This window comes from Crinia signifera, chromosome 3 (assembly GCF_055691185.1).
Source record: "Crinia signifera chromosome 3, ASM5569118v1, whole genome shotgun sequence".
NCBI classification, from domain to species: domain Eukaryota; kingdom Metazoa; phylum Chordata; class Amphibia; order Anura; family Myobatrachidae; genus Crinia; species Crinia signifera.
Window position 1 is genome coordinate 259,381,438 of NC_139219.1, and position 27,573 is coordinate 259,409,010.

General features: G+C 42.7%; 2 protein-coding genes across 5 annotated transcripts in view; one reads left to right on the forward strand and one right to left on the reverse strand.

Annotated features, from left to right (window-relative positions):
* Positions 1–27,573, reverse strand: part of MED12L (mediator complex subunit 12L) — a 458,604-nt gene that overhangs the window by 322,296 nt on the left and 108,735 nt on the right. The window lies entirely within an intron of this gene.
* On the forward strand, positions 18,380–26,658 carry GPR171 (G protein-coupled receptor 171). The gene is made up of 2 exons (XM_083177950.1): positions 18,380–18,504; positions 24,864–26,658. Exon 2 carries the CDS (start codon positions 24,886–24,888, stop codon positions 25,852–25,854), a length of 969 nt encoding a protein of 322 aa, XP_083034076.1. The 5' UTR covers positions 18,380–18,504; positions 24,864–24,885; the 3' UTR covers positions 25,855–26,658.

The following is a 27,573-nucleotide window of genomic DNA, read 5'->3' on the forward strand; positions in this document are numbered from 1 at the left end:
TGACTTCACGTGTGGCTACTTCAAACGGCTGTAGAACCTTGCACAACACGGAAATCAGCCTCCACTGCGCTTGAGTCAGGTGCAGCCCCGCTCCTCTGCCTATGTCGTAGGTGGCTGTGTAGGCTTGAATGGCCTTTTGCTGCTCCTCCATCCTCTGCAGCATATAGAGGGTGGAGTTCCAGCGCGTCACCACCTCTTGTTTCAGCTGATGGCAGGGCAGGTTGCGGAGTTTTTGCTCCCGCTCCAGCCTTCGGCAGGCTGTGGCAGAATGCCGAAAGTGTCCGCAAATTTTGCGTGCCACCGCAAGCATCTCCTGCACACTCCTGTCATTTTTTATGAAATGCTGCACCACCAAATTTATTGTGTGGGCAAAACATGGCACGTGCTGGAAATTGCCCATGTTTAATGCCCGCACAATGTTACTGGCGTTGTCCGACACCACAAATCCCCAGGAGAGTCTAAGGGGGGTAAGCCACAGGGAGATGATTTCCCTCAGTTTCTCTAAGAGGTTGTCGGCGTTGTGCCTCTTCTTGAAACCGGTGATACACAGCGTAGCCTGCCTAAGAAGGAGCTGACATGCAGGAGATGCTGCTGCTGCGGAAGGCGATGCATCTACCCAGTGGGCTGTCACAGTCATATAGTCCTTAGTTTGCCCTGATCCACTTGTCCACATGTCTGTAGTTAAGTGTACAGTGGGTACAGCCGCATTTTTCAGGGCACTGAGGACACTTTTTCTGACCTCCCTGTACATCGCGGGTATCGCCTGCCTAGTGAAGTGGAATCTAGACGGGATTTGGTACCGGGGACACAATACCTGCATCAACCGTTTAAATCCCACTCCATTAAAGGCGGACACCGGACGTACGTCTAACACCAACATAGCTGTCAAGGCCGCAGTTATCCGCTTTGCCATAGGATGACTGCTGTCGTATTTCATCCTCATGGAAAATGACTGTTGGACGGTCAATTGCTTAGTGAAAGACGTAGCGGTCTTACGACTTCCCCTCTGGGATGATGACTGACTTCCCCTCTGACTTCCAGGAGCAGCAGCAGCAGCGGCAGTAGTAGTAGTAGTAGGCGTAGTGCTGCAGGATCCTCCGGAGGAATCTATGGAGTCATTCATGCAGGTGAGATGGACTGCAGGACTCCCCCCTATCCGGATCGAGGAGGAATTTGTCGAGGAGGGAGTTGGTGGTGTGCTTTTCAGGCATTTGGCTCCAAAAGGAGGACCAAGTGATTTAGGTGTCGCTGGACTGCTAGCCGCACTTTCTGGACTAAACACTGAACCATGACGCTTCTTTAGGTGACGTTGAAGGGAGGTTGTCCCTAGGTGGGCAAGATCCTTACCCCTGCTTATTGGAGTTTTACATAAGCTACAAATGGCAATACTTTTGTTGTCCGGATGCGGATAAAAAAAATTCCAGACCGCAGAGGTGGATTTATTGGTCCTTTGTCCAGGCATGACGATGGGCTTTTTCATCCCATGGACAACAACTTTTCAGGTGCCTCATTCCCCCCTGGTGCGTCATTTAAGCAAACCAAGTCTCCATCCTCCTCGACAACTTCCTCCTCAGTGACAGCTACATCAATATCCTCCTCCTGGTGTACAACATCATCTTCACTAATAAAATCTGGAACTAGACTGTGGGTCATCCTTCCAGCATATGCAGAGGGCATACTGCAAATGGTGGAAGGAGCCACCTCTTCACGTACAGTGATAGGAAGGTCCGGCATCACAACCACCGCCACCCTCGGACTCTCTGTGGGGATTTGGGATATGTCTTTAGAAGGATGAGTTATTTCCAGATTTATTTTCTGAATTTTTTTCTGTTTCTTTTTCAGAAATTTTGTCAGACTTTTTTGAGTCGGTGTCAGCCTAACTCTCTTTGATTTCCTATTGGGCGGGGAGAGAGGAGGAGGAGGACTTTCCTCGTCATCTGAAGCTGCACCACTAGTCATGAAGTTAGGCCATGGCCTTAGACGTTCCTTGCCACTCCGTGTCGTAAATGGCATATTGCCAAGTTTAAGTTTCTCTTCCAACGATTTACATTTCATAGTTTTATTCCTTTTACGGAAGTTTGGTTTCAATTGTACATGCCCTCTGCCTTCACACTGGGCATCGGCCGTGGCAGACGACGTTGTTGGCATTTCATCGCCTATGTCATGACTAGTGGCAGCAGCTTCAGAACTATGAGGAAGTGCATCTTCATCTTTCCTTTGTTTGTTAACCTCCATATTTTGGATCTCCATTATTATTGTGGAGTTATGTCACAGAACAGCGCCACTGGTGTGCAATTATATATGTCAGTGAGTATGCACCAGCAGGCAGTTATACAGATACAGCAGTATTAGGCAGTGAGCCACACACCAGACAGGTACGTCAGTATTAGGCAGAGAGCCCCAGACCAGACAGGTAGATAATGATATACGGCAGTATTTAGGCAGTGAGCCCCAGACCACAAAGGTAGAGATATACGGCAGTATTTAATTATTTATTAGGCAGGCAGTATTTAATTATTTATTAGCCGGTGAGCCCCAGACCAGACGGTACATACGGCAGTATAGCCAGTGAGCCCCAGACCACAAAGGTAGAGATATACGGCAGTATTTAATTATTTATTAGCCAGTGAGCCCCAGACCAGACGGTACATACGGCAGTATAGCCAGTCAGCCCCAGACCACAAAGGTAGAGATATATGGCAGTATTTAATTATTTATTAGGCAGGCAGTATTTAATTATTTTTTAGCCGGTGAGCCCCAGACCAGACGGTACATACGGCAGTATAGCCAGTGAGCCCCAGACCACAAAGGTAGAGATATATGGCAGTATTTAATTATTTATTAGCCAGTGAGCCCCAGACCAGACGGTACATACGGCAGTATAGCCAGTGAGCCCCAGACCACAAAGGTAGAGATATACGGCAGTATTTAATTATTTATTAGGCAGGCAGTATTTAATTATTTATTAGCCGGTGAGCCCCAGACCAGACGGTACATACGGCAGTATAGCCAGTGAGCCCCAGACCACAAAGGTAGAGATATACGGCAGTATTTAATTATTTATTAGCCAGTGAGCCCCAGACCAGACGGTACATACGGCAGTATAGCCAGTCAGCCCCAGACCACAAAGGTAGAGATATATGGCAGTATTTAATTATTTATTAGGCAGGCAGTATTTAATTATTTTTTAGCCGGTGAGCCCCAGACCAGACGGTACATACGGCAGTATAGCCAGTGAGCCCCAGACCACAAAGGTAGAGATATATGGCAGTATTTAATTATTTATTAGCCAGTGAGCCCCAGACCAGACGGTACATACGGCAGTATAGCCAGTGAGCCCCAGACCACAAAGGTAGAGATATACGGCAGTATTTAATTATTTATTAGGCAGGCAGTATTTAATTATTTATTAGCCGGTGAGCCACAGACCAGACGGTACATACGGCAGTATAGCCAGTGAGCCCCAGACCACAAAGGTAGAGATATACGGTAGTATTTAATTATTTATTAGCCAGTGAGCCCCAGACCAGACGGTACATACGGCAGTATAGCCAGTGAGCCCCAGACCACAAAGGTAGAGATATACGGCAGTATTTAATTATTTATTAGCCAGTGAGCCCCAGACCAGACGGTACATACGGCAGTATAGGCAGTGAGCCCCAGACCACAAAGGTAGAGATATACGGCAGTATTTAATTATTTATTAGGCAGGCAGTATTTAATTATTTATTAACCAGTGAGCCCCAGACCAGACGGTACATACGGCAGTATAGCCAGTGACCCCCAGACCACAAAGGTAGAGATATACGGCAGTATTTAATTATTTATTAGGCAGGCAGTATTTAATTATTTATTAGCCAGTGAGCCCCAGACCAGACGGTACATACGGCAGTATAGCCAGTGAGCCCCAGACCACAAAGGTAGAGATATACAGCAGTATTTAATTATTTATTAGCCAGTGAGCCCCAGACCAGACGGTACATACGGCAGTATAGGCAGTGAGCCCCAGACCACAAAGGTAGAGATATACGGCAGTATTTAATTATTTATTAGGCAGGCAGTATTTAATTATTTATTAACCAGTGAGCCCCAGACCAGACGGTACATACGGCAGTATAGCCAGTGACCCCCAGACCACAAAGGTAGAGATATACGGCAGTATTTAATTATTTATTAGGCAGGCAGTATTTAATTATTTATTAGCCAGTGAGCCCCAGACCAGACGGTACATACGGCAGTATAGCCAGTGAGCCCCAGACCACAAAGGTAGAGATATACAGCAGTATTTAATTATTTATTAGCCAGTGAGCCCCAGACCAGACGGTACATACGGCAGTATAGGCAGTGAGCCCCAGACCACAAAGGTAGAGATATACGGCAGTATTTAATTATTTATTAGGCAGGCAGTATTTAATTATTTATTAGCCAGTGAGCCCCAGACCACAGACCGCCAGACTGGCAGATTCAGTGCAGGCAGCAGTGCAGCACCAGTGGACTATATATATATTTATATTTAATATAATTAATTAATAATTATATATATAATAAATGGCACAGCACAGCACCAGAGGTATGCCCCAGCACAGAGGAGACAGTACTACAGGCAGGTACACAGTTAGACTGTTCTCCTAAGCAGAGGAGAACATAGTACACAGCAGCACTGAGGGAGACAGCCCTAGCAAATAAAATAATTAATTACAGCACAGTTCACCAGAGGTAGACCGCACAGAGGAGACAGTAGTACTACAAGTACACAGTTAGACTGTTGTCCTAAGCTGAGAACAGAGTACACAGCAGCACTGAGGGAGACAGCCCCAGCAAATAAAATAATCAATTACAGGCAGCACAGCACACCAGAGGTAGACCGCACAGAGGAGACAGTAGTACTACAAGTACACAGTTAGACTACTACACAGCAGCACTGAGAGACAGCACCAGCGATTGCAAAAGCTCAAGGACAAGCTCAAGTTTAAGCCCCAGCAGCAGCACCAACACACCCTCTCCCAACCCACTACTTAACTGGAGTGAAGATGGCGGGGGCGCGGCAGCTGCTTATAAAGCCTCGCGAAATCCGACGCCGGGAGATGACGTTCTAATCACGCGGACGGACCGAGTCAGGCGGGAATCTCCGAGCGCTGCTCGGAATCGGGCTCGGAATGATGACGTCCGTGGGGGCTCGGATCTCTGATATCCGAGCCCGCACATCTCTAATAATTTTTAGACCTTACTATATATATCAATAATGGAAAGGTCAATACAAAAACGTTTTGAAAACCTACGGACTCTAATGTTTATATTGAGATGACAAGCCAACACCACACTAACTGGCTCAAGGGAATTCCCTATGGCCAGTTTACTCGAATAAAAAGAAATTGTTCGAATGTGGAGGTATGTAATCAACAAATAGAAGAGGTATCAGAGAGATTAGTAGTGAAAGGCTACTCTCCTGATGTTTTAAATACAGCAAAGAATAAAATTGAATCTATAGAAAGGAGTGATCTCTTGAAAGAAAAGAAGCCAAATGAAACAACAGATAATAAGTTTCAATGGGTAACTATCTCCACTCAAAAATTGAAACTGTTTTGAAGAAAAACTGGCATCTGATTAAACAGGATCCAATCCTTGGTAATATAATTCCAGATAAGCCGATTTTTATTTACAGAAAGGCACCTTCACTTAGAAACCATTTAGTTAAGAGCACCATCGATGTTGGCCCAAGACAAAGTATTAGAACAAAAGGGTTCCATCGCTGCGGTGAATGCCTTATGTGTAGGTCAGTAAAAGCTACCCATCGCAAAATGGTTGACTTTGAGGTCAATAAAAAGAAATACAGAATTAATGAATTTATAACGTGTCATTCCAAAAATATTGTTTATTTATCGGAATGTTCATGCCATCTCTTTTATGTCGGCAGGACTAGTCGTCCACTAAAAGTTAGACTTGCTGAGCACGTTTATAATATTCTAAAGGGATTAACCACTCACGTTCTGAACATTTTAAGAATCAACATCAGTCTAATGAATGTTGTCTTATAAATTTTTGGGGAATTCAATTAATCACCACCAGATGGCGTACAAGAGACTTAGATAAGAGGTTGGCACAGACAGAAATGAAATGGATCTACCGGTTGAACACCCTCGTACCCGAGGGGTTAAACGGGGAATTTGAATTGAAACATTTTCTGTCTTAGTCCAACCCATCATTTGCTGCTATACATTATTCTTGCTGCTTTAATCAATATTTCTTGTGCTGCTAAAAACATCTTTATTGTTGTGCAATACTGTAAGCTGCTATATTTTTTAATGCTGCTATGTTTTTAGGAATTTTTAAATTATGTTTTAGGTATTCCCTGACCATCTCTTCATCTTATTCATGTTTTATGAAATGACACTTTGTATGAATTGTTGTATGTATATATATATATATATATATATATATATATATATTTAACATATCTTAATGTTCCTTGTTTTATGGTAAAATATTCATCATTCCACCTGAGGGCTCGTATTAAAGATTCACTAGGAGTTGTAATGCACTGTCACTTTCCTACGGTGCTGGAGCATACGTTGGAACGCACCAGCGATTAGTGGTGGAACGCACAGCCATATTCAGCAGAGCGAAAGGCGGAAGTGCTTCTCTCCTTATGCTTTTGAAGCCGCAGCGCGTGTGGAACGCACCAGTTAGCTACAGGTGGAAAGCACAGCCATTTTAAATACGCCGAAAGGCGGATGTATGCGTGTTGTTTGGCCCTAATTGCATACCCTATATAAGGAACTTTCGGCATGACATTAGACACGCTGCTGAGGAAGGACCTTCTGGTCCGAAATGCATTTGGCGTGTCTTGCCTTTTAATTACTCGCTACAAACGGACTTGACTGTGGTATCCCTGGGCTCCAGCTTCTCCCAGCATCCGGACCTGGTGTGATTCTGTACCCTGGAATAATCTGTTGGACCATAGTATTGCCTTGAGCGATTTTAACCCATATGCTTGTATTGAGCATTTAAATTGTAATTGCACATCTTTATTAAATTCATTTGTTTAAAAAGTTATGCACTATTATTTTTTTCATTGTGTCATTTCATATATGTGCCATTATTGAGGACGTGGCTATTGGAGGATTCAACAAGTGATAATCCTACCTTTTATGGAACCTTCATTTGGTGACATTATTTTGATTTCTTTGTGATAATTCACACGGACTGAGTTTTTTGAGAACACCACTAGCGCTAATTCTGCAGTTTCACTTTTTTCTCTGTTATATGTCCTATGTAAGGTGATGATTGAATGTCACCTTAACTGTAGATCAGCTGCTTTTGTGTTATGCGCACCTGATCACAAAATATTTCTTGCTTTATACTCTTGATGGCCTGTAAAGTCATGGTGCCATGGGATACTGCGACCAATGTTGAATTAGGCCCCATATATAGTATATTCACAAAGCCGCATTCACTCGCCATTAGGCAGAAGGGAAATACAAACATAACTTGGAAAATTACAGCTTCTGACCACAATATGTGGGAGATAAAGTACCAGCCAATCACCTCCTAGCTACCATGTTACATACCTTCCAACTGTCCTCATTTTCGCAGTACTGTCCCAATTTTTGGGACAGTCCCACATCCCATCAGTGCCCCTGCTACCCGCTGCTCTGTAGATCACAGATCCCCTGGCCATGCCCTGACCGCACAAAAAACGGGGTGTGGCCTCGCGGGACTCCAGAGTTGAGCATTTAACCAGTTGGAAGATGTTACAGGCTGTGCTTGAAAAATAGCAGAAGCTGATTGGTTGGTAGTTTATTCACTATCCACATACCCATATACAACTATTAACTACAGTAGTTTGAAATAATAATATGACCATTTATGTCCTCTGTGTGCGCACCTCTGAGTGTGATAAACATTAGCTGCTGGCACATGAGCAATGAGCACATTAATCAGCTGCCGCTCCCATTCAACCCTGGAAAATAATTCTGTATGTGGGAGGTAGTGAAGACATTACAAAACTGTTAATCTAGTATATCTTTCATGTTTGGCAAGATAAATGTAAAAAATAAAGAGAATAATGATGATATCACATACCAGTAGGAGTACAGTATGTATATGTGTAATCTGTATAGATCAGTAGTATCAACTGTACTGTATACGCATCGGCCCACAGAGTCCTCTTAAAGACTTTCCATCTCTGCCCACATCTACATTAATCTAGGCTTTGAGTAAGAGAATGTGGGATAAATTAGGAAAGTGCATAGGAAAACAGGTTATCATAAAGAACTTCCATTACTGCAAAGCATCCAATAGAGTGGTGGGACACACTGCATGGGGACACAGTGTTTTTTATGGATCTGTTAAACCACAATGACTCAGACGCCATCTTGTGCACACTGCCAGCATTCACCGCCTTTGTAAAAATGTCTTTGCGCAGTATAAGTCTATGCTCGCTCAGGTCTGAATCAGACCTGATCAGACTGGTGCTAGTTTTCAGAGCCCTGCGATCAGATAGTCTCCGCCCCACCACAGTGAAATCCCACCCTGTGCCAGCCTGTGATTTGCTTAGCATGGCGGGTCGCTACAAATCCAATCACAAGCCGTTCACCATCAAATGATTTTTCCAGTGTGTGCAGACAGCGAGTAGCTCAGGACGTACTTGTGGCTTAGATAGAATCAGGCTGTTTGGGTCCAGAACCGATGTCACACGCCTTCCCCTAAAATGCCTGGGCACAACTGCGCATTCCCTGACACTCCTAGAAAAAATCCGGTTACCCCACTCAAATACCAGCTGCATTTCAGTCAACTTGTGAAAGGCCAGCGATCAAAAAAGTTGCAGGATTTTATTGAAGAATGGCCTATTGCATGAGTACTATGGGCCGTACGGGTATGGGTCATAGGGACAGCACTAAGGTCGGCATGTATTGGGTCAACCACTGAAGGTCGACATGAGCCAAGGTCAATACAAGGGAAGGTCGACATGTCATTAGGTCAACACAAACATCAGGTTGACATGGGCTAGGTGGACAGTCAAAAGGTCGATAGAAGGTTTTTCACTTTTTATTTTCCCGAGATTCGACATCGACACCATATCGTAGCACCGCATCCCCTCGAATGGCTCGCTGCGCTTGCCATGCTTTGGGCATGGTGCCTTGCTATACTCAATACAGCCTTAGGGGGTTCTTCTTGTCCATTCGCATTCGCACGGAGGACCGATGGTGCGCGTCTGCGCATGTAAACTTTTGCTTCGCAGGGTGCATACACCCATGACGGCGTGCAGGGGCAGGAGAAGGGCGGGGGTGCTGAGCTGCCCCATTATCATATGGGAACGCCCAGTGATCCATGCACATTCCAATGAGAACGCTGGGCGTTCTCATGGTAATGAGGCGGTGACATGGGAGCGGGCCTGGCAACTGACATCATCAGCCCCTATCCCTGCCAGTGTGCACACATATGTAAGTGACTTAAAAGTCACTTTTATATGCGTGCATGCGCCACATCTTTCGATAGTCGCTGACCATCGAAAGATATGGGCAGTTACCCGAGGCATACGAATGGATATTATGTTATGTTTATGCAAAACATCCATTAGCAGCCTGTGTAGATCTCACTTTGAAGAAAAAATCCACCCAAATCTAATTCTGCACGTTATATCTGCCCCACCAGCAGTGCATATGGTTTTGTCCATTTGAGAAGGAATCTCAGAGTGAACCAGAATAAGGCCCAATATTTTATTCTCCCACCACGCTGCCACTGCAGGTAACAACTCCGATATTTACCTGGAATTCACAGGACAGAGGACCTCACATGAAGCGGAGTGTTCATCCCAATAGACGGTGCTTCCGGTGCATAGGTCAAGTACCGTGATGGTAGGCAGGGCTGGTCGGGCACAAGTGTATGGTTAGACAGAGCAGCTCTCCTAAGACACCAGGTCAAATTTCCAACGAATGACTTAACATGCCCAAAAATGCTTGGTACTCCTGCATTTTTCGAGCCAACTCCCTGTTACATCCCCGAATGCTGACTACCTGTAACTCATCCTCAGTGTGCGACCAGTGACACTCATCCTCAGTGTGTGACCTATTGCAAATCCAATGCTGCGCACATACAATAGAAAACTGCATAAAACATGGATTACTTACATTGAAGACCATATTCTACACCTGCAATAGCATGGGGCAGGGGCAATTTTCAAGGGTAGACGTCCCTGTTCTTGCACACTCAGACTCATACTTGTACACAAGGGGAAGGGCCAAAGCACATACATGCTGACTTTTTAAAACTCCTCTCTGGGAGAAGCCTGGAGAGGAGTGAAAGGGGGGGCTGGACAAGGCTTCATTTTGGGGGCGGGGCGAGGCTGATGTCACCAAGCCCCGCCCATGACAAGGCAGCCGCATCAATTTGCGGGTCCGTGAATGGGGAGGGGCTAAATGACGCGATTCGCATCATGTTAGCCCCGCCCCCTCCTTGTGGACCTGCGAAAATCGGAAATTTATACCATGGGGAAGGGGGGAGCAGGGGCTGTGGCTACAATGCAGGAGACTTGCCCACCTTCCTGTGGGGCCTGGAGGTTGACCCAATTTGCGGGACCCTCCCGGCCATTCCAGGAGGGTAGGCAAGTATGCCAAAACATAAAGTCACAGATGACTATGGCAAAATATGTTAAAGTGTCCGAACAGGGTCTAGGGTCCCAGAGAAAAGATGAAGTTGTCAAGTATTCTATGTCTGAATCACATCATCGTAGCCATGCCCCCACTTTTTAATGCAATGGAATGTAAGGTGGGGGCGAGGTCACAGTAATGCAATTACACCATTATATTCTTCCCACTTCCCACCAATCATGCACCATGCCCCCCGCCCCTCCCTGTGGTGCCCACCTGCCAGAAAGTTGACAAGTTTTATCAAACAATGAGAATAGAAAATAAAGCTTTCACTAACACAAATCCTGTTGTAATGCCCAAAAAATCCAGTAGATGGCACAAATGAGATTTCTTCGTTTCTTGTTACGCCTTTGTATCTGTCATTTGCCAACAGCATTTACTCAACACCTAACTCCTGTTTATATTCATACACTGTACTGTAGATATTCTTGGAATTGGACTTTCCTCAGTGTTTATGATGGTGTTAGCACACAAATAGGTGAGATACTTCCATATTATTGTCCCTGTGCTAGGAGCAGTGGGGTTTGGTTAGATCAGGGGTGTGGTTATTTTCTCTTGCTTTTGTTTATATCTATGTTATACTTTTTCCCTGTTCACACATTCGGACTGTGGTGGTTATTCTGATTCATTCAGAAACGCACAATAACTCTCTAATGGACAAAACCATATGCACTGCACCTCCTCGGACCCGTAAAATTCAGACTTTAATGCTGCGGGGAAGGGGGGTGTGGGGACAATGCAGGAGACTTGGCCACCTTCCCGGGGGGCCTGGCGGGGGACACAATTTGTGGGAGCCTCCCGACCATTCCAGGAGGGTAGGTAAGTATGGAGCAGTGTCAGTTGGAGTCCATGGCTAACATTTATCTAACTTGGAGAATGTAAAACAAAAGTAAATACCAATAATTTGCACCATACAGAACTGTGATCATGTGACCTTGCAGAATTTTGCTATGCGATTTTATATCCAGCTAGTGGTGGTTTTGTTGTAATGCAGATGTATCCAGTTCCTCTCATCAGAAAAGGCTTCTCACAGCTTCTCTGCGCTCTTATTTCAATATAATTACACAATAAGAAAACAAAATGATAAATTAACAAAAATTTTAAAATATTACTGGGAAGTACTAAGAAAAAACAATATTTGAATGAGCTAAGATAGTGACTTTGGTGAATTCCACTGGCACAGAAGACAGCGGATATAACAGAGAAGCACCTTGAGGTTTCAGGGGAGCAAATGTAACCATGAGACACATGCATGTTCCTAACAAGGCAGAATTAGTTAACTTACTATTAAACAGTGAATTTACAGGTTCCATAGACCATGGATTTCATACCACATTCTTTCTGTTGTGATGTCCAGCATTTATAAATGTCTTTGATCTTCTGCTCACAAGTGTAGCATATGAACAAGATGTACAGCATTCAAGCATAACAATAAGTGGCAAGTAATTAGTACAAAAGAGCACAGTGCCTCCTTCAATGAACACTAGTAATTGCTGCCAGGTGACAGCATTATGATCCTCTCTGGCAATAAGTCTATTTTATGAGATTCTAGAACAAAAAGGACAATTTGTGAAAGTACTGTATTTAAAACTCTCGAGAGCTCTCCTGAGCTTGAGAGAAAATACGCACCCTGTTTTATCATTGTAATAATCTGGCTGTAGTTGGTTTTATTGTTTATATTAAATTATTGGTTGAATGTGGGTGTCAGTCAGTTAGAGTAGCCAATAGGTTTTAGTTTGGGGTGGGTTTTATGAAGTGTATATTAAAGAAGGCCTGATGTAACTGCTTCCTCTTGCCCATTTTTCTGGATCCTACCCACCAGTGAAGAAGTTTGTTATTTGAATTTTTTCCGTTGGAATGTATACATGATTCATTCCGGCAGGTGAGTCGCAGTAGGCTTCTCGGCGGCTCAATTTATAGCACAGCAAGTTTTGAGTAGCATTTCCCCTTTGAAAAAGGCAAGTCCGTCACTATCTTAGGGGAGGACCACGTCTCCATCTTATGGAGGGGCCAGCAATTAAGAGGAAATGGTTCTACCCACCCCCATTTGTTAATTTGATTATTTAATTGTGCGCTGTAGCCGAGGGGCAATGGTCCTGTCACCACCTTGATCTAATTCTACAGTTTCATTTCGATTTAATAAATTGGGCTTTTTTCCAATTTGACGTTGTTGTCCGAGTCATTATATATTTGGATGGTTAAGATGTTGGAAATAATTAAAACATATGGGTGACTTATGAGAAATGATCCCTGTGTTACATGAAATGTGCAATCATAGGCATGTGCAAACACACTTTCTGCCAGCGGGCCAAGCATTAGTTATCTGCTAGAGCACACTGCAGAGGGGCACTGCCACTGCCCACAAATGGTAATAAAGGGCGCCATATTTACTTGTGGCCCTGCACTATCTACACTGGTGGCCCTTGTTCATTGATAGGACGCAGACAGGTGCCCTGCTCCCTTAAGTACCATGAATGCAAATATTACAACAGTGTAAAGCAGCACACATAGAAAAAATGGGATATCTCAATGTATCAATATGGGCGCTTAAATTAAAGTGGCTCGCCTGTTAATATGTTGACTCCTGATGTTTCTTCAAAATATTAACAGGGGAGAATCAGCCTCTTTTATTCAAGCGCCCATATTGATACATTAAGATATCCCCTTTTTTTCTATGTGTCTTCAAACCTAAGGGTGTCCAGGTGGTCCCCTTTATCTCATAAGGAATACAGGCTGCTTCATTGCGCAGAACAGTTTACCCCATTTTCTTGTAAAGCAGCATACAGACAGAGCAGCTCTCATTTGAGCTGCTCCTGGCGATTCTATCGCCAATCGTCACCTGCCACCATCCTCCGACAGAAGGGGGTGTGCATGCACAAGATGCTTGCGCGCCCTGTTCTGTCGGAGGCTGTAGTAACCCTCCGTCTGGCTCTGCTCCCCTGCCCGCTCTTCCCCAGCCTGCCCTCGCTCCCTGCCCATCTCCCTAAAGTGGAGATAGACATGGAAGAGGTTTCCCACTGCCTTGTTGACATGGATGGGCGAGCGGGTGAGACGCTTGCGCATCCCTGTCAGATGGAGCTGACAGGCTGCTCCATCTGTACATACTAAGGGGGAGATTCTCTAAGCGAAAAATGCGGTAAAAACCCCGTTATCGGGGTTTTTACCGCATTTTGGGATGCGGGTTACCGCAGCGGGGGGCATCGCAGCAGCAGCAGCAGCGCCGGGTGTGTGAGGGAGGGGGGAGCCGCCGGGACCTGCTGGGAGCCGGCGACTCTCACCGCAAAGGACAGCTCTTAACGCAAGAGCTGTCCTTTGCCTTAATTATCGCATATGTTACAACATATGTGATAATTATAAATGCGATGGGCGGCGAAGAATCTCCCCCTATGTGATAAAGGCAGATAACGATATCTTAGCAATATCAATTGAACTCCCTGGAGCTACAGATTGAACAACATAGTGCATACACACTGAAAGATTTATGTTTATTGTTCTTGCACACTGACTGATATGCACCAAGTCATAAATGACATCGGCAAAATTGGATTGCATGGACAGATAAGAATGTGAGTGGATAAAGACCCACAGGAGTGTGCAACTTTATGGTTTGTACACACTGAACGATATGCACAATAAGATCATTAACCATATCATTATCATGCATATCTCATCTGCCTTTATCGCATGTTTTCTACGGGGCTTTAGTCCTGATGACAAAAATTTTGACTAAAAGTAATTACTACGGGGCCTGATTCAGAGTTAATTGCTAATTAGAGAATTCGCAAATCAAGTATTTATGGAGCGACTGTGTATACAAACCTTTCTCATCATGCGGAAGGTAGAATGGCTGGACTTTGGTCCTAATTTAGCGCAGCTGCACAACCGCAAGCCGGGTAATTATCAATAGACTGCGCATGCTTAAGGATCTTAGTACGCATTAGTGAGGCAGTCCCGCGACGAAAGCCTGCTATTTTTTTTAATCGGTGGCCGCTCACAGGGTGATTGACAGGAAACCGGATTTTGTGGGAGTGTCAGGGAAAACGCAGACGTGTCTAGGCGTTTTTAGGGGGTCTGTGTGACGTCAGCTAGACTATCGCAGCCAGCTTGCGAATGCATTTTCAGGTGAATCCCAGATCCAGCTACTTTGAACAAACCGTGCTAAGTCATTTGCAGGCTTGCATAGGCTGTGTGACTGATAGGAAGGCATTTGGTGGAAGAAACTTGAAGTTTTCTGGTTGTGCCAAAAAAATAAAAATAAAAACGTAGGCATGCCCCACCTGCAGTACACATGGTTTTGCTCATTTTGAGAACATATTTGTCTTACAATCAAGTCCGAATTAGGCCCAATATTAGTTATTTATTACCATTTATATAGTGCACACATATTCCACGGTGCTTTTATGTCAGTCCCTGCCCCAGTGGAGCTGACCATCTATATTCCCTGCCACATGTACACGCACACACAGACATTCTAGGGTTAATTTGCTGGGAGCCAAATAACCTACCAGTATATTTTTGGATTGGGGGAGGAAAGCGGAGTACCCGGAGGAAACCCACGCAAGCACGGGGAGAATATACAAACTCCGCACATTAGGGCCATGGTGGAATTGAACAGCTTGTCTTGAAATTATATTTCTATGATATCAGTAAATGTGGTATATTTTATGAGTGTTGTTTCTTATATATTCTTCTCTCCCGCAATAACTGCCATATGTCCCTTTTTGGGATAACCCTTCCTTTTCTGCATCTCTAGATAGTCTTGGCTTTAAAAAGTTGGATGTGCGAGGATATTCAGTCTCTTAGTGACATATATGTCCCATCAGGCAACGTTCTAATCATTGTGACAAGTATGGCATTTCCAACATAACTTCATGTGACTTCAAGCTTGACATTACATTAACACAATTATATATACCCCATCTGTTAAAGATGGATTATGCAACATATTTAGTTGACAAATTTGGTAAATTTAAAATCCATAATCTGTGTCACGGACCTACTGGTCGCTCCTCCAGATACGTCATTTTGAGCAGCACCAGCCGTGACTTGGGGGTCACTCTGGACACATCGCGGGAGGGGGCACCGGAGGTGCTGTGGGGTTCCGTGAAGCGCGGGAGGGGGTCCGCAAATTCCAGGGGGGGGGCGCATCGAATCGCGGGGGGGGGGGGGTCGCGGGGGTGCCACGAATGGGGGGAGAGGGGGGTCGCGGGGGTGCCGCAAATCGCGGGAGGGGGTTCACGCGAATCGCGGGAGGGAGGGTCGTGGGTGTCGGGGGGTGGGTGTTTGCTGGTAGAGGGGGGGTGTGCGGGAGTAATGGTGGATGTGTACTGTAGCCCTGGCTGGGCGGGGGGAGGTGATGTCAAAGGGGTGGGATGTGTAGAACGTTATACACATAGAACACTTTTCCCTGAAGGGGGCGGATTTGTGTATCCTGCTGGGCGGGAATGTTACCTACACAGGGGATGAGTGACAGATCTGGCTAAATATATAAGATATATATATATATATATATATATTTACAGGTAGTGTGGACTGGCACTCTGGTTGAGTTAAGCGATTGCCGGTGTTGCCTTCCTTCTTTTTATACAATGTGGTATCTCTCTCCTCCTCTCTGGGTTGAAAGAATCAGGCGGCACTCCACGGGCTTTTCAATATGATTTTTAGTGTTATAATGGATAACAAATTACATGTTCCAACAAAATGTCTACGACGTGCCGTTTCAAGGCCATTGGCCCCTTCCTCAGGACTCAATGCTGTGACATGTGACTCTTTAAAGTGCAGAGTGCAGTGCTACGTGAAAATACAAAACAAACAACAAGACTTACTGATACCTGGGTAACATATATCTGGTCTGATACACACGTGTAGGAGCCTCTCCTCCCCACCCCGGGGGCTGCGGCCGCCGGCAGATCGTTAATAAGTTTCTAGAGAGGGGATATCCATACAAAGCTTTACAAAAGGACAAAAATGAGGTAATGAAAATCCCTTGACAAAATCTATTGGAAAGCAACACCAAGAAAAAATTAGGAGAAAGAATCCCTTTTGTCACAGAATACTCCACTATGAGTGTCGGACTACCCAGAGCCATAAATGCACTATGGCCCATTGTGGCTACTGATAATAATCTTCCTTCCTTGTCCAAAATTAAACCTATGCTGAGTTACAAGCGTGGAAAAAATTTAAGAGACCTTCTGGTGAAAACCAACATACCAGCAGCCAACCCGCCAGGCACAACGGTAAAGAAACCAGGATGTTACAAATGTCCAGCATGTACCACTTGTGGTTTTATGATAGCTGGACACACGTTCAAACATCCCCACACGGGACATAAATATAAAATCCAACACGTGTTATCATGTATGTCACAGTTCGTGGTGTATCTGATCATCTGTCCATGTGGCTTATACTATGTGGGTCAGACTATCAGAACATTTCGCGAACGCATGGCATTACATCGCTCAGCCATTAAAAAAAGCCTGGAAGGAAAAGACATAGACCAGCCGGTAGCCCGGCATTTTAAAGCTGCAGGACATACCCTCACTAGTTTAAAATACATAATAATAGATCATGTGCCCCCTTTAAGCCGTGGAGGCAATCGCCAAAAAATACTCATCCAGAAGGAGAGCTTCTGGATACACACACTCAATTCAGCAGCGCCTAAGGGTCTGAATGAGAAGATCTCATGGAATGTATTTCTGTGAAGCATAAAAAACTAAAATTGTAGAATCTTGCAAAATAGTAAAAGCTTAAATAAACATATGTAATAAGCAATAATTATACCTGATAACCACTCAGTAGTGATGCTTAATCCATAAAGAACAATGAATATTGTATGTAAAAATAGTTTAAACAAAATGAATTATAGTTTTTAGAGATAGCACTGTATATTCTTGGTATTTTAATGGTCTTAAATTGTTCACCATTCACTGTTATAATGTATCAGGTCTGTCTTATGAAATTATCACATTGTTTTTGTTTTGTTTTTTTCAGTGTAATGTTAAATTGCAATCCCCCCTATCTAGCCAAAGCGTCTTCGGTTGCTAAGCAACAGCTAGTGCTGGCCGGACTACACCAACAGCCGGACCCGGAAGTACCGGCGGCCGCGGCCCCCGGTGGGGGGAGGAGATGCTCCTACACGTGTGGATCAGACCAGATATATGTTACCCAGGTATCAGTAAGTCTTGTTGCTTGTTTTGTATTTTCACGTAGCACTGCACTCTGCACTTTAAAGAGTCACATGTCACAGCATTGAGTCCTGAGGAAGGGGCCAATGGCCTTGAAACGGCACGTCATAGACATTTTGTTGGATGTAATTTGTTATCCATTATAACACTAAAAATCATATTGAAAAGTCTGTGGAGTGCCGCCTGATTCTTTCAACCCAGAGAGGAGGAGAGAGATACCACATATATAATATATATATATATATATATATATATATATATATATATATATATATATATATATATATATTTGTTTAACCCTTTCAGTGCCAACATTTCTATGAGAGATGTGCAAAATATCTGCTTAAAAAAAAGATTCTATTTCCTATATAAGGTAAACATTACAGGTCATTATGGTGAATAAAAATGTTTGCTTGGCAAATTTTACACCTAATTTGACAAATTCACTTGGCACTCAAAGAGTTAAGAAACTGTAATGGACAGGAACAATGGGAAAATCTTTTTAGAAAAAGTTGAGTTTCAACTACGTCAATTGACGTGTTAAAGCAAAACCACTAGCACCACAGAGCTGCCTGTTTGCAAGAAGGGGAAGGAGGATATATCGAATGCTGAGAACTAGATGACTGTTGCAGCCGAACGCTGCCAGAAGGTCCAAAAGGACAGAAAAACAGGTATTATCTTTTATATCTGCTATATGTGCAAAAATTAATAACAATGAATTAATGTGCTAGTATAGATTGCAATGAACATTTCCACCAAGGTGTTGTCAATTCCACTTAACTCTAGTAAAGATTATGATCATAGAAACATAGAATTTGACGGCAGATAAGAACCATTTGGCCCATCTTAGTCTGCCCCTTTTTTTACCCTTCAGGTAAACTAAACCCTTTTTAATCCTTATTTCTTTGTAAGGATATTCATATGCCTATCCCAAGCATGTTTAAATAGTTCTACTGTCTTAGCCTCTACCACCTCTGATGGGAGGCTATTCCACTTATCCACTACCCTTTCTGTGAAGTAATTATTTCTAACATTTCCCCTGAACCTACCTCCCTCCAGTTTCAGTGCATGTCCTCGTGTTTTATTACTTCTTTTCCTTTGAAGAAAATTTCCCTCCTGTACAATGCTAAAACCCTTGATATATTTGAAGATTTCGATCATGTCCCCCCTTTCCCTTCTCTGCTCCAAACTATACATGTTTAGATCTTTTAGTCTATCCAGGTAAGTTTTGTGATGTAGGCCATGCACCATTTTAGTTGCCCTTCTTTGTACACTCTCCAATGTATTTATATCCTTCTGAAGATATGGTCTCCAGAACTGGACACAGTATTACAGATGAGGTCGTACCAATGACCTATACAGTGGCATTATTACGTCTTTTTTTCTGCTACTGATTCCTCTCCCTATGCAACCAAGCATCTGACTAGCCTTCCTCATTGCTTTGTTACATTGCCTCCCTGCCGTTAAGTCACTTGAAATAGTGACTCCTAGATCCCTTTCCTCCTCAGTAGTTTCCATTATAGTACCTTTGATACTATATTGAGCCTTTGGGTTTTTGAGTCCCAAGTGCATAATTTTGCATTTTTTAGCATTAAACTGTAGTTGCTATTCTCTTGACCAATTCTCGTTTACTTAGATCATAAATCAGTAATTATGAATCATATGTTTGTAATTTTGCAACAAATTGTGAATAACGGGAAAAATAATGAGTTTCTCTTTTCACATCGGGAATCTTATAACCTTTGGCCGAGACTTTTGATAAAACAGCAAGTTAAATGTAAGACTCTTAAATCATCATATTTGCTAACAAAGCGGCTGGTGTAGAGTTGTACAGTATGTATTTCCTTTTGGTGTATACAGGTTGAGTATCCCGTATCCAAAATGCTCGGGACCAGAAGAATTTTGGATAACGGATTATTCCGTATTTCGGAATATTTTAATATTTCAATGATGTATTTTGAAGTATCTTGCATTAATGCTGTATAAACACATAATATACACACAAATATATTTTATTACCACATAAAATACACACAAACATATTTTAATTGTTCAAAAAACAAGGTTTCAAAATGTGAAACAAAATGTGTGTACTATCTCAGCACTGAATTTGAATGCCAAGCAATCATTGTCTTGCACATATATAGTGCCAGTTACATATCATGTCCCCAGTGATGCTGTTACATATGTCCCCAGTGAGTTTTTAGCAAAAAAAAAAAAAAATTTTCACTTTCTGGAATGTCCGTATTTCGGAATAATTCGGATAACGGATATTCGGATACGGGATACTCGACCTGTAGTATGAAGCACACAAAAAAGATTATAGGAGTATACACACAGGGCGATCAGTTTAGATCGCTTAGAAATGAAGCACAGATCCCTCATGTGTATACCCCATAGGGATGGTAATTTGTGATCTCGTGGGTCATCACCATCGCCGGCTCAGATCTTGAGCACAGGCAGTCCAGATATAGTTAGATTTCCTGCATGTGCTTCAAGGACACAGCGTTAGCACAGATCGCTCAGCAGACATCACTATGTGTGTATGGGCGGACTAGCCAGCGTAGTGTGCGATCTGTACTAACTAGATGTACACCCCATGTGTACAGGGCTTTACAGTTCATTAACAACATTTTTTATTGAGACATCATGGATAAATAATACAGACATTCAATGTATACACAAGGTAGTGCATCAAAGAAAAATGTGATTGTCACAAAAATTAGACATAACAATAAAATAAAGAAATATTGTTAAAAAAATAACAGTATTTTTTATAGTTTGTACAGTTAATTTGTAAATTAAGGAGTTTGTGTGGGAGACCATCAACTTTTCTTAAAAAAAAAAAACCAGTGGATGCTGCGCAGCCAACTTCAGAAGATACCAAGTGGTATTCTTAAGGCTAAAGTGTATCTGTTGCTGTGTGGTAAGAGGAAGGGTGGATATCTACGAGTCCCATAAAGTGAAAAGGTTTTCTACTGGTTTACCTTTATCTACAATTGCTTCCATCCAGTCCATTCTGAACAGAAAATGCAGTTTAGCCAAAAATAAACTTTTTTTTAAAGCTTGTATGGACGACGACGATGGGGAAAATTGCAGTGGTGAAAAACGCTCAGTGCATACACACTGAGCGTTTTGCCTGTTTTAGCGATTTTTCCCAGGGTGGACGGCTTTCCATAGCGGGATGCTATGGAAAGCCGACCGTCCACTTAGTCAGCCCTCTGCTGGTAATACCAGCAGATAAGCGGCCGGGCCAGAATTGATGCAGGAGTGCACATCACAGTTTATCACTGCCCCATACAGACAGGGTGACTTTCGAGCTGAAAGCCGTTCAAATGAGTAAACTGAACGGCTTTCAGCTCAAAGTTGCCCAGTGCATATGGACCTTAAGAGATAGAAGTAGCGTTTTGCTTTCTCTAGTCATTCTTAAGGTTGGATCAAAAACACCCAATATTGCCCACTCTGGGGTAAAAGGTACGAAAGTGAAAAGTTTGGCCTCTGCATAGTGCCTAATGAGATGCCAGAAATATTATATTATGGGACATCTATAAGCAGCGCTAGGTGCATGTACATGTATGTGTTTCAGAGTTTCCCATTTAGACATTCCTCCAGTTATCACGGCACGGGCTATCATTTTTCTAAAAAATGTATAATGAATGAGTCAAAACACCAACTAACGTATTATTCCAATCCCTGTCCGAAAAGAACATGAGTAATTTAAAATTTGGTTTGCAAAAATGATGACTGGTAAGGTTAGGGCCAGCCCATGCCTATTTTTTTGGTAAGCAAACATGGATTTTAGCACCTCTCACTGTGGATATTGTGGGTTTTGCTACAATGTGGGTGGAGTATCAAGATACTTACAAATAGGTCGAGCGCACGCTGGAAACAATTTAGGGCTTGGCCACATAATAGTACCAATTCACATTACACCACACAGTAGTACCAATTACACACAATGCACCAGCTAGAGCCCCATAGATGCACTGTGCCAGGAAAACACATACCATAATGCCCATTACATATTATGCCACACACCATGATACCCATTACACATTATGCCAGACACCGTAATGACCATTATGCCACATACTATAAGTGCCGCTTACCTAAATGCTCATTGCTAGGGGTTTCTTGCTCAATGCCAGGGGTTACAGGCTTACTGCTATGGGCTTCATGCTCGATACTGGAGGTTTCTTGCTCATTTCCAAGGGGGTTTCATGATCGTTGCCAAGAGGATTACATGCTCATTGCTACGGGGGAGTTAAATGCTTGCAGTATAAATCTAGTTATTGCCCGTGTTCGCTCTATTAAGAACACTGAGTAGACGGTGATGATCTAAATATTCCTGGTATCCAGGAATATTTAGATCATCACCGTCTACTCAGTACTAACCAACATGGGTTCGTGAAAAATCGTTCATGCCAAACTAATCTACTAGGGTTCTATGAAGAGGTTAGCAAAAACCTCGATAATGGAAATGCTGTAGATGTGATTTTCCTAGATTTCGCTAAAGCATTTGATACTGTCCCACACAAGAGATTGATTAATAAAATGGAGAACCTAGGATTGGGTGAAAATATCTGCAGATGGGTAGGGAATTGGCTATGTAATAGAGAACAAAGAGTGGTTGTGAATGGTGCCGTATCAGATATGATACCGGTACTAAGTGGAGTGCCCCAGGGTTCGGTTTTGGGGCCCATTTTGTTTAACATTTTTATTAACGATATTGGGATAGGGTTACTCAGCAATGTATCCATCTTTGCGGACGATACAAAACTTAGCAAAGTCATCAAATCACCAGAAGATGTCACCATGCTTCAAAATGATCTTGCAATTCTAGATGAGTGGGCAAAAAAATGGAAGATGAGGTTCAATGTAGATAAATGTAAGGTTATGCACCTTGGGAGACACAACCAGTGTGCAAGTTACAACCTTAGCGGAGAGGAACTGGGTAATTCCATACTTGAAAAGGATCTAGGAGTCCAAATAGACAGCAATCTAGGATGTAGTGCCCATTGTAATGTAGCTACAAAAAAGGCCAACAAAATTCTGGCATGTATTAAGAGGGGAATGGAAACTAGGGACTCAAGGGTAATTATGCCACTGTATAAAGCATTGGTGAGACCTCACCTAGAGTACGGAGTACAGTTCTGGGCCCCACACTATAAAAAGGACATCATAGAATTAGAAAAAGTCCAAAGGCGAGCAACAAAGCTTATTAGGGGAATGGAGAATTTAAGCTACGGGGAGAGATTAAGCAATTTGGGACTATTTACATTAGAAAAGAGACGTTTAAGGGGGGACATGCTCAACATGTACAAGTATATCAAGGGCCAATATAAGGAACTGTCACACACCCTATTTTCTACTAGAAAGGAATCTAGGACGCGAGGGCATGAGTATAGATTAGAAGAAAAAAGATTTCATTCAGCTAGTAGAAAGAATTTCTTTACGGTCAGAACAGTCAAACTCTGGAACTCTCTTCCCAGAGAGGTGGTAACGGCTGGCTCATTAAATGCGTTCAAGGCAAAGTTGGACAAACATTTACTGGAGAAAAACATCCATGGGTACAAATAAGAAATATAATTTGTCTGTAAAATACCAGAACCTACCAAATCAGCAATGGATATCTATACCAGGTTGAACTAGATGGACGCAAGTCTTTTTTCAGCCTTACCTACTATGTAACCTACTATGTAACTATGTAACACAGGCAGTGACAGATTGCTCAGCACACAGCACTGATACATTGCTGTGTGCTGAGGGATCTGTACTTAATGTGTATGGGGCATAAGACTTCTGTTACCACTACCAGCCAGTATCGCCAAGGAGCTGAGCTTTATACATTAAATGGCATTGATACAGAATCTGGTCTTTTAGTATACAGGCCATCAAGTACTAATATACCTATAGTAATATATAAATGAACCCATATGTAAACTGGTTAGAGAAGAGAAACATTCTAATCATATGAACCGCTTCAAATTCAGTATTGTGTGTTTTGTGTCGCAAAGTCCTATAGAAAGTCACTCATGCTGGGTACACAATACATAATGTGTGTGCAGAGCAACATCACCTGTGATGGGACCCAGTGGGGGACCCAGCAACTACATACAATCGTGCCAATGCCAAAGAAGCATGGCCCTCACTAGTAAATGTCTTCCATTTGCCCTGCATGTCCACCGGATCAGAACACACATGGTCTAGCGTACACACAGCTTAAAATACTCTGACTAGAAGAATAATTTATAATATACTGTGCTTAGAATATTATAATATGTATAAGGTATAGGCACCAGCTGCGTGACAATATAAACGTGTTTACAAAACAAAAACACAGTTATGGCCAACACCCTTCTGTACAGTATGCTTCTGTCAAAATGAAAGTCTGAATCACAGATGTGTCCACATACATATACTGTAGAATCCTTGCACTGTAAACGGCCTTACTGGTCTTACTATGGCATGGCATGGTAGCGCAGAGTGTCTTTGCGTGCAACATTTTCCATGATATTAGTTGCAAAGCCGGGTGGAATGGAATGCACAAGCAGCTTTTGCTGATTAAAATTATATATGGAATATCAAGAGTCTGTGTGTGACTGCAGGTATATATATATGCATATGAAATGCTATGTTACAGTGTTTTCCTGGAAAACAATATAATATAGCATTTTGTATGCAGATACATTCACACTCAAACACAAAATGATATGTAGAATGTCTGTTCTAATTAACAGAAGCTGCTTGTGCATCCTATTTACCCTGCTTTGTGAATAAGATGTACTAAGCGGACATTATTCACACCACTTAGTGAATAAGACACACGCCAAAATGATTGGCGCTACCGAATCACATGGAGCTCATGCGTTATGTGTATCGCAACTTGTTGTCCATGGAGGAAAGTGATCACATCTGCATTAGTGTATATTTTAATTAAAATATGTAATCCTATTTAAACATATGAAATATAATATATAATCATAACATTATTTCCTTTTCTTTTCTGTGTCTCGTTAACTTTGCCAAGCCACCTTTGGAGCTGAAATACAATGACAGACTATGCCAACACTACCTACTGTGCCGTGAACAGAGACTTGGAACCCTTCACATATATCTATTGGCTGATATTTCTGGTTGGATTTTTGGGGAGTTGCTTCGCTCTGTGGGCGTTCACTCGGAAAGACAACACCCAGAAATGTATAAGCATATACCTGATCAACCTGCTGGCAGCAGACTTCCTACTGACTCTGGCCTTGCCTTTTAAGATAGTGGTGGACTTGGGTCTGGCATCTTGGAACTTGAAGATCTTCCACTGTCAAGTGACAGCTTGTATCATTTACATCAGCATGTACATATCCATTATATTCCTAGGATTTGTCAGCATGGACCGCTGTCTTCAAACTATACAGAGTTCCAAGTTGCACCAAATACAGAAAAGGGGATTTGCTAAAATGCTATCAACAGTTCTTTGGGCTCTGGTGCTGTGTATAATGTTACCCAACATGCTGATCCCTATAAAGCAAATCCCAGAGCGTGAAGCTGTTGGGTGCATTGACTTCAAGCAGCAGCTGGGGAGAGACTGGCACATGCTCAGTAACTTCGTCAGTCTTGCCATATTTTTCAACTGCTCTGGTATCATTTTGATCCTTAATTTTATTACTATTAAAAGACTTTATAGAAAAAAGGACTGCGAAGAATTCAAGGACATCAAAGCAGCCTTGGTCCAGATCTTCCTTGTGACAGCGGGGTACGTCATATGCTTCCTTCCCTACCACATTGTGCGGATCCCATACACCTTGAGTCAAAATGATGTGCTGACTGACTGCAGCCTGAAACAAGTCCTCTTCCATGCCAAAGAGTCCACATTGTTACTCTCGGTTTCCAATCTTTGCTTTGATCCGATTGTGTACTTTTACTTTTCCAAAAATTTCAGGTCCAAACTAACCAAAACATTCTCCATAAAGAAAGACGTTAGAGTTGTGACTGGAGATAATGCGACTATGGACACAGCAGTGTAATACTGATAAATTAGGTTCAGATCCGCATTCCTTTTACAGTATATATGGGGTGAGAAATCCACCTTCCTCATACAAGACAACAGACTGCACTTCAATGTACTCCAAGTCTACCAGTACTTAGTTGTGAAATAAGTTCAAGTCACATTGTGCTTCAAATGATTTTTTTAAACTAAAGTGATTTATTTGCACAATAGTTAAAAGCCTGTCAAAATGACGGCTTCGGAAATGTACTTTAACTTTGAGCTGTGACAGTTTTTAGCCCACAAACTAGCCACCCGACCCCAGTACCTATCTGCGCCTACCTTTTAATCTCTGTCTTCATAGCTCCCTCTCTCCATATCCAACAAGTTTGAAACAGATCAGTGTCCCTGTAAAAAAATGCTTTCACTTTCTGTTATGACATCTTTTAGCACACAGAGGAGTAATTTGATCCGTTGAGTGGCCAGTGGTGGAAATTCACCTCTTATAGGTTAGGTAAGTAGTTAGCCATTTATACAGATGAAGAGTAAGAATAAACCTTCTATTTATATTTAGTATAGTGTAACCCAGATATAGAACGGACTGTAAATAAAACAGGTCGATGACGCCTTTTGTACACAAATAAAGAACACAAATAAAGATGAGGTGCTGATGAAATAATCTGGTGTATGCATAATAATCTCAAATATAATCTGTCTTTTTCTATAATCACTATAATACAAAGGAAGACAAAGATGTCAACTTTATTCATTATTTTGGACACAAAACTATTTTCTTGCCCTAAGGCAGGCATGTCCCAACTATGGCCCTCCAGCTGTTGTGAAACTACAACTCCCATCATGCCTTGCCCTAGTTTTGCTATTAGGGAATACTAAAACTATGGCAAGGCATGCTGGAATGTGTAGTTTCACAACAGCTGGAGGGCCACAGTTTGGACATGCCTGCCCTAAGGATATGCATCTGGGCTGAATAGTCTCTCTTTTGTTTAAGACATTGGCCTGTAGGCAAGTGATCTTGCCATGAGGCTTGGCGGCCAAAACAACCAGGTCTACTGTATGTCATTTTTGCCCACCAGATAAACAATGGATAAAGAGGGATAAAGAGGGAGATATATTAATCAATGAAAAGAGTGGACAAGTTGCCCATAGCAACTTATTGGCTTTAATGTAGGATATATATCAAGTACATTCTATAAAACATAGGTGGAATATGTTTGGTTGCATTTAAATACTTTTCTAATGGTCCACTTCTCCACTGTTTTCATTTCTTAATACATCTCCCCCTCCCCCCCCCCCCCCCCCCCACTTAAAGGATATACAATATAGGGGATGTACAGTGTCAATCATTTTAAAGAGATAAGTGTAGAAGTTGCCTGTAGCAACCTTCAGCTTTGACCCATCACTTATCAAGTACAGTCTATAAAATGATAGACACAGCCACGCTTCTAGGTGCCACGTTCACAATCTCTCCATATATGGAATGAGACACGCCCTTTGGGTGGAGCAAGACACGCTCCATCAATGGGGCGCTGTGCAAAATTCTACGACCAACTATAATTTCCCTGAAACTAGTTTTCAAAAGTAGGCAATTATGGGATGTATAGAGTAAAGCTGGGTAACACTGGACAGCATTTTTAATGATATGCACAGTAATGACCGTTTGAAACGTCAATCTTGTGTATCGTTAATGATGTGCGCTCCCATGTGTCGCTATCGCAGTCGTCTGTCATTTGCACATTCG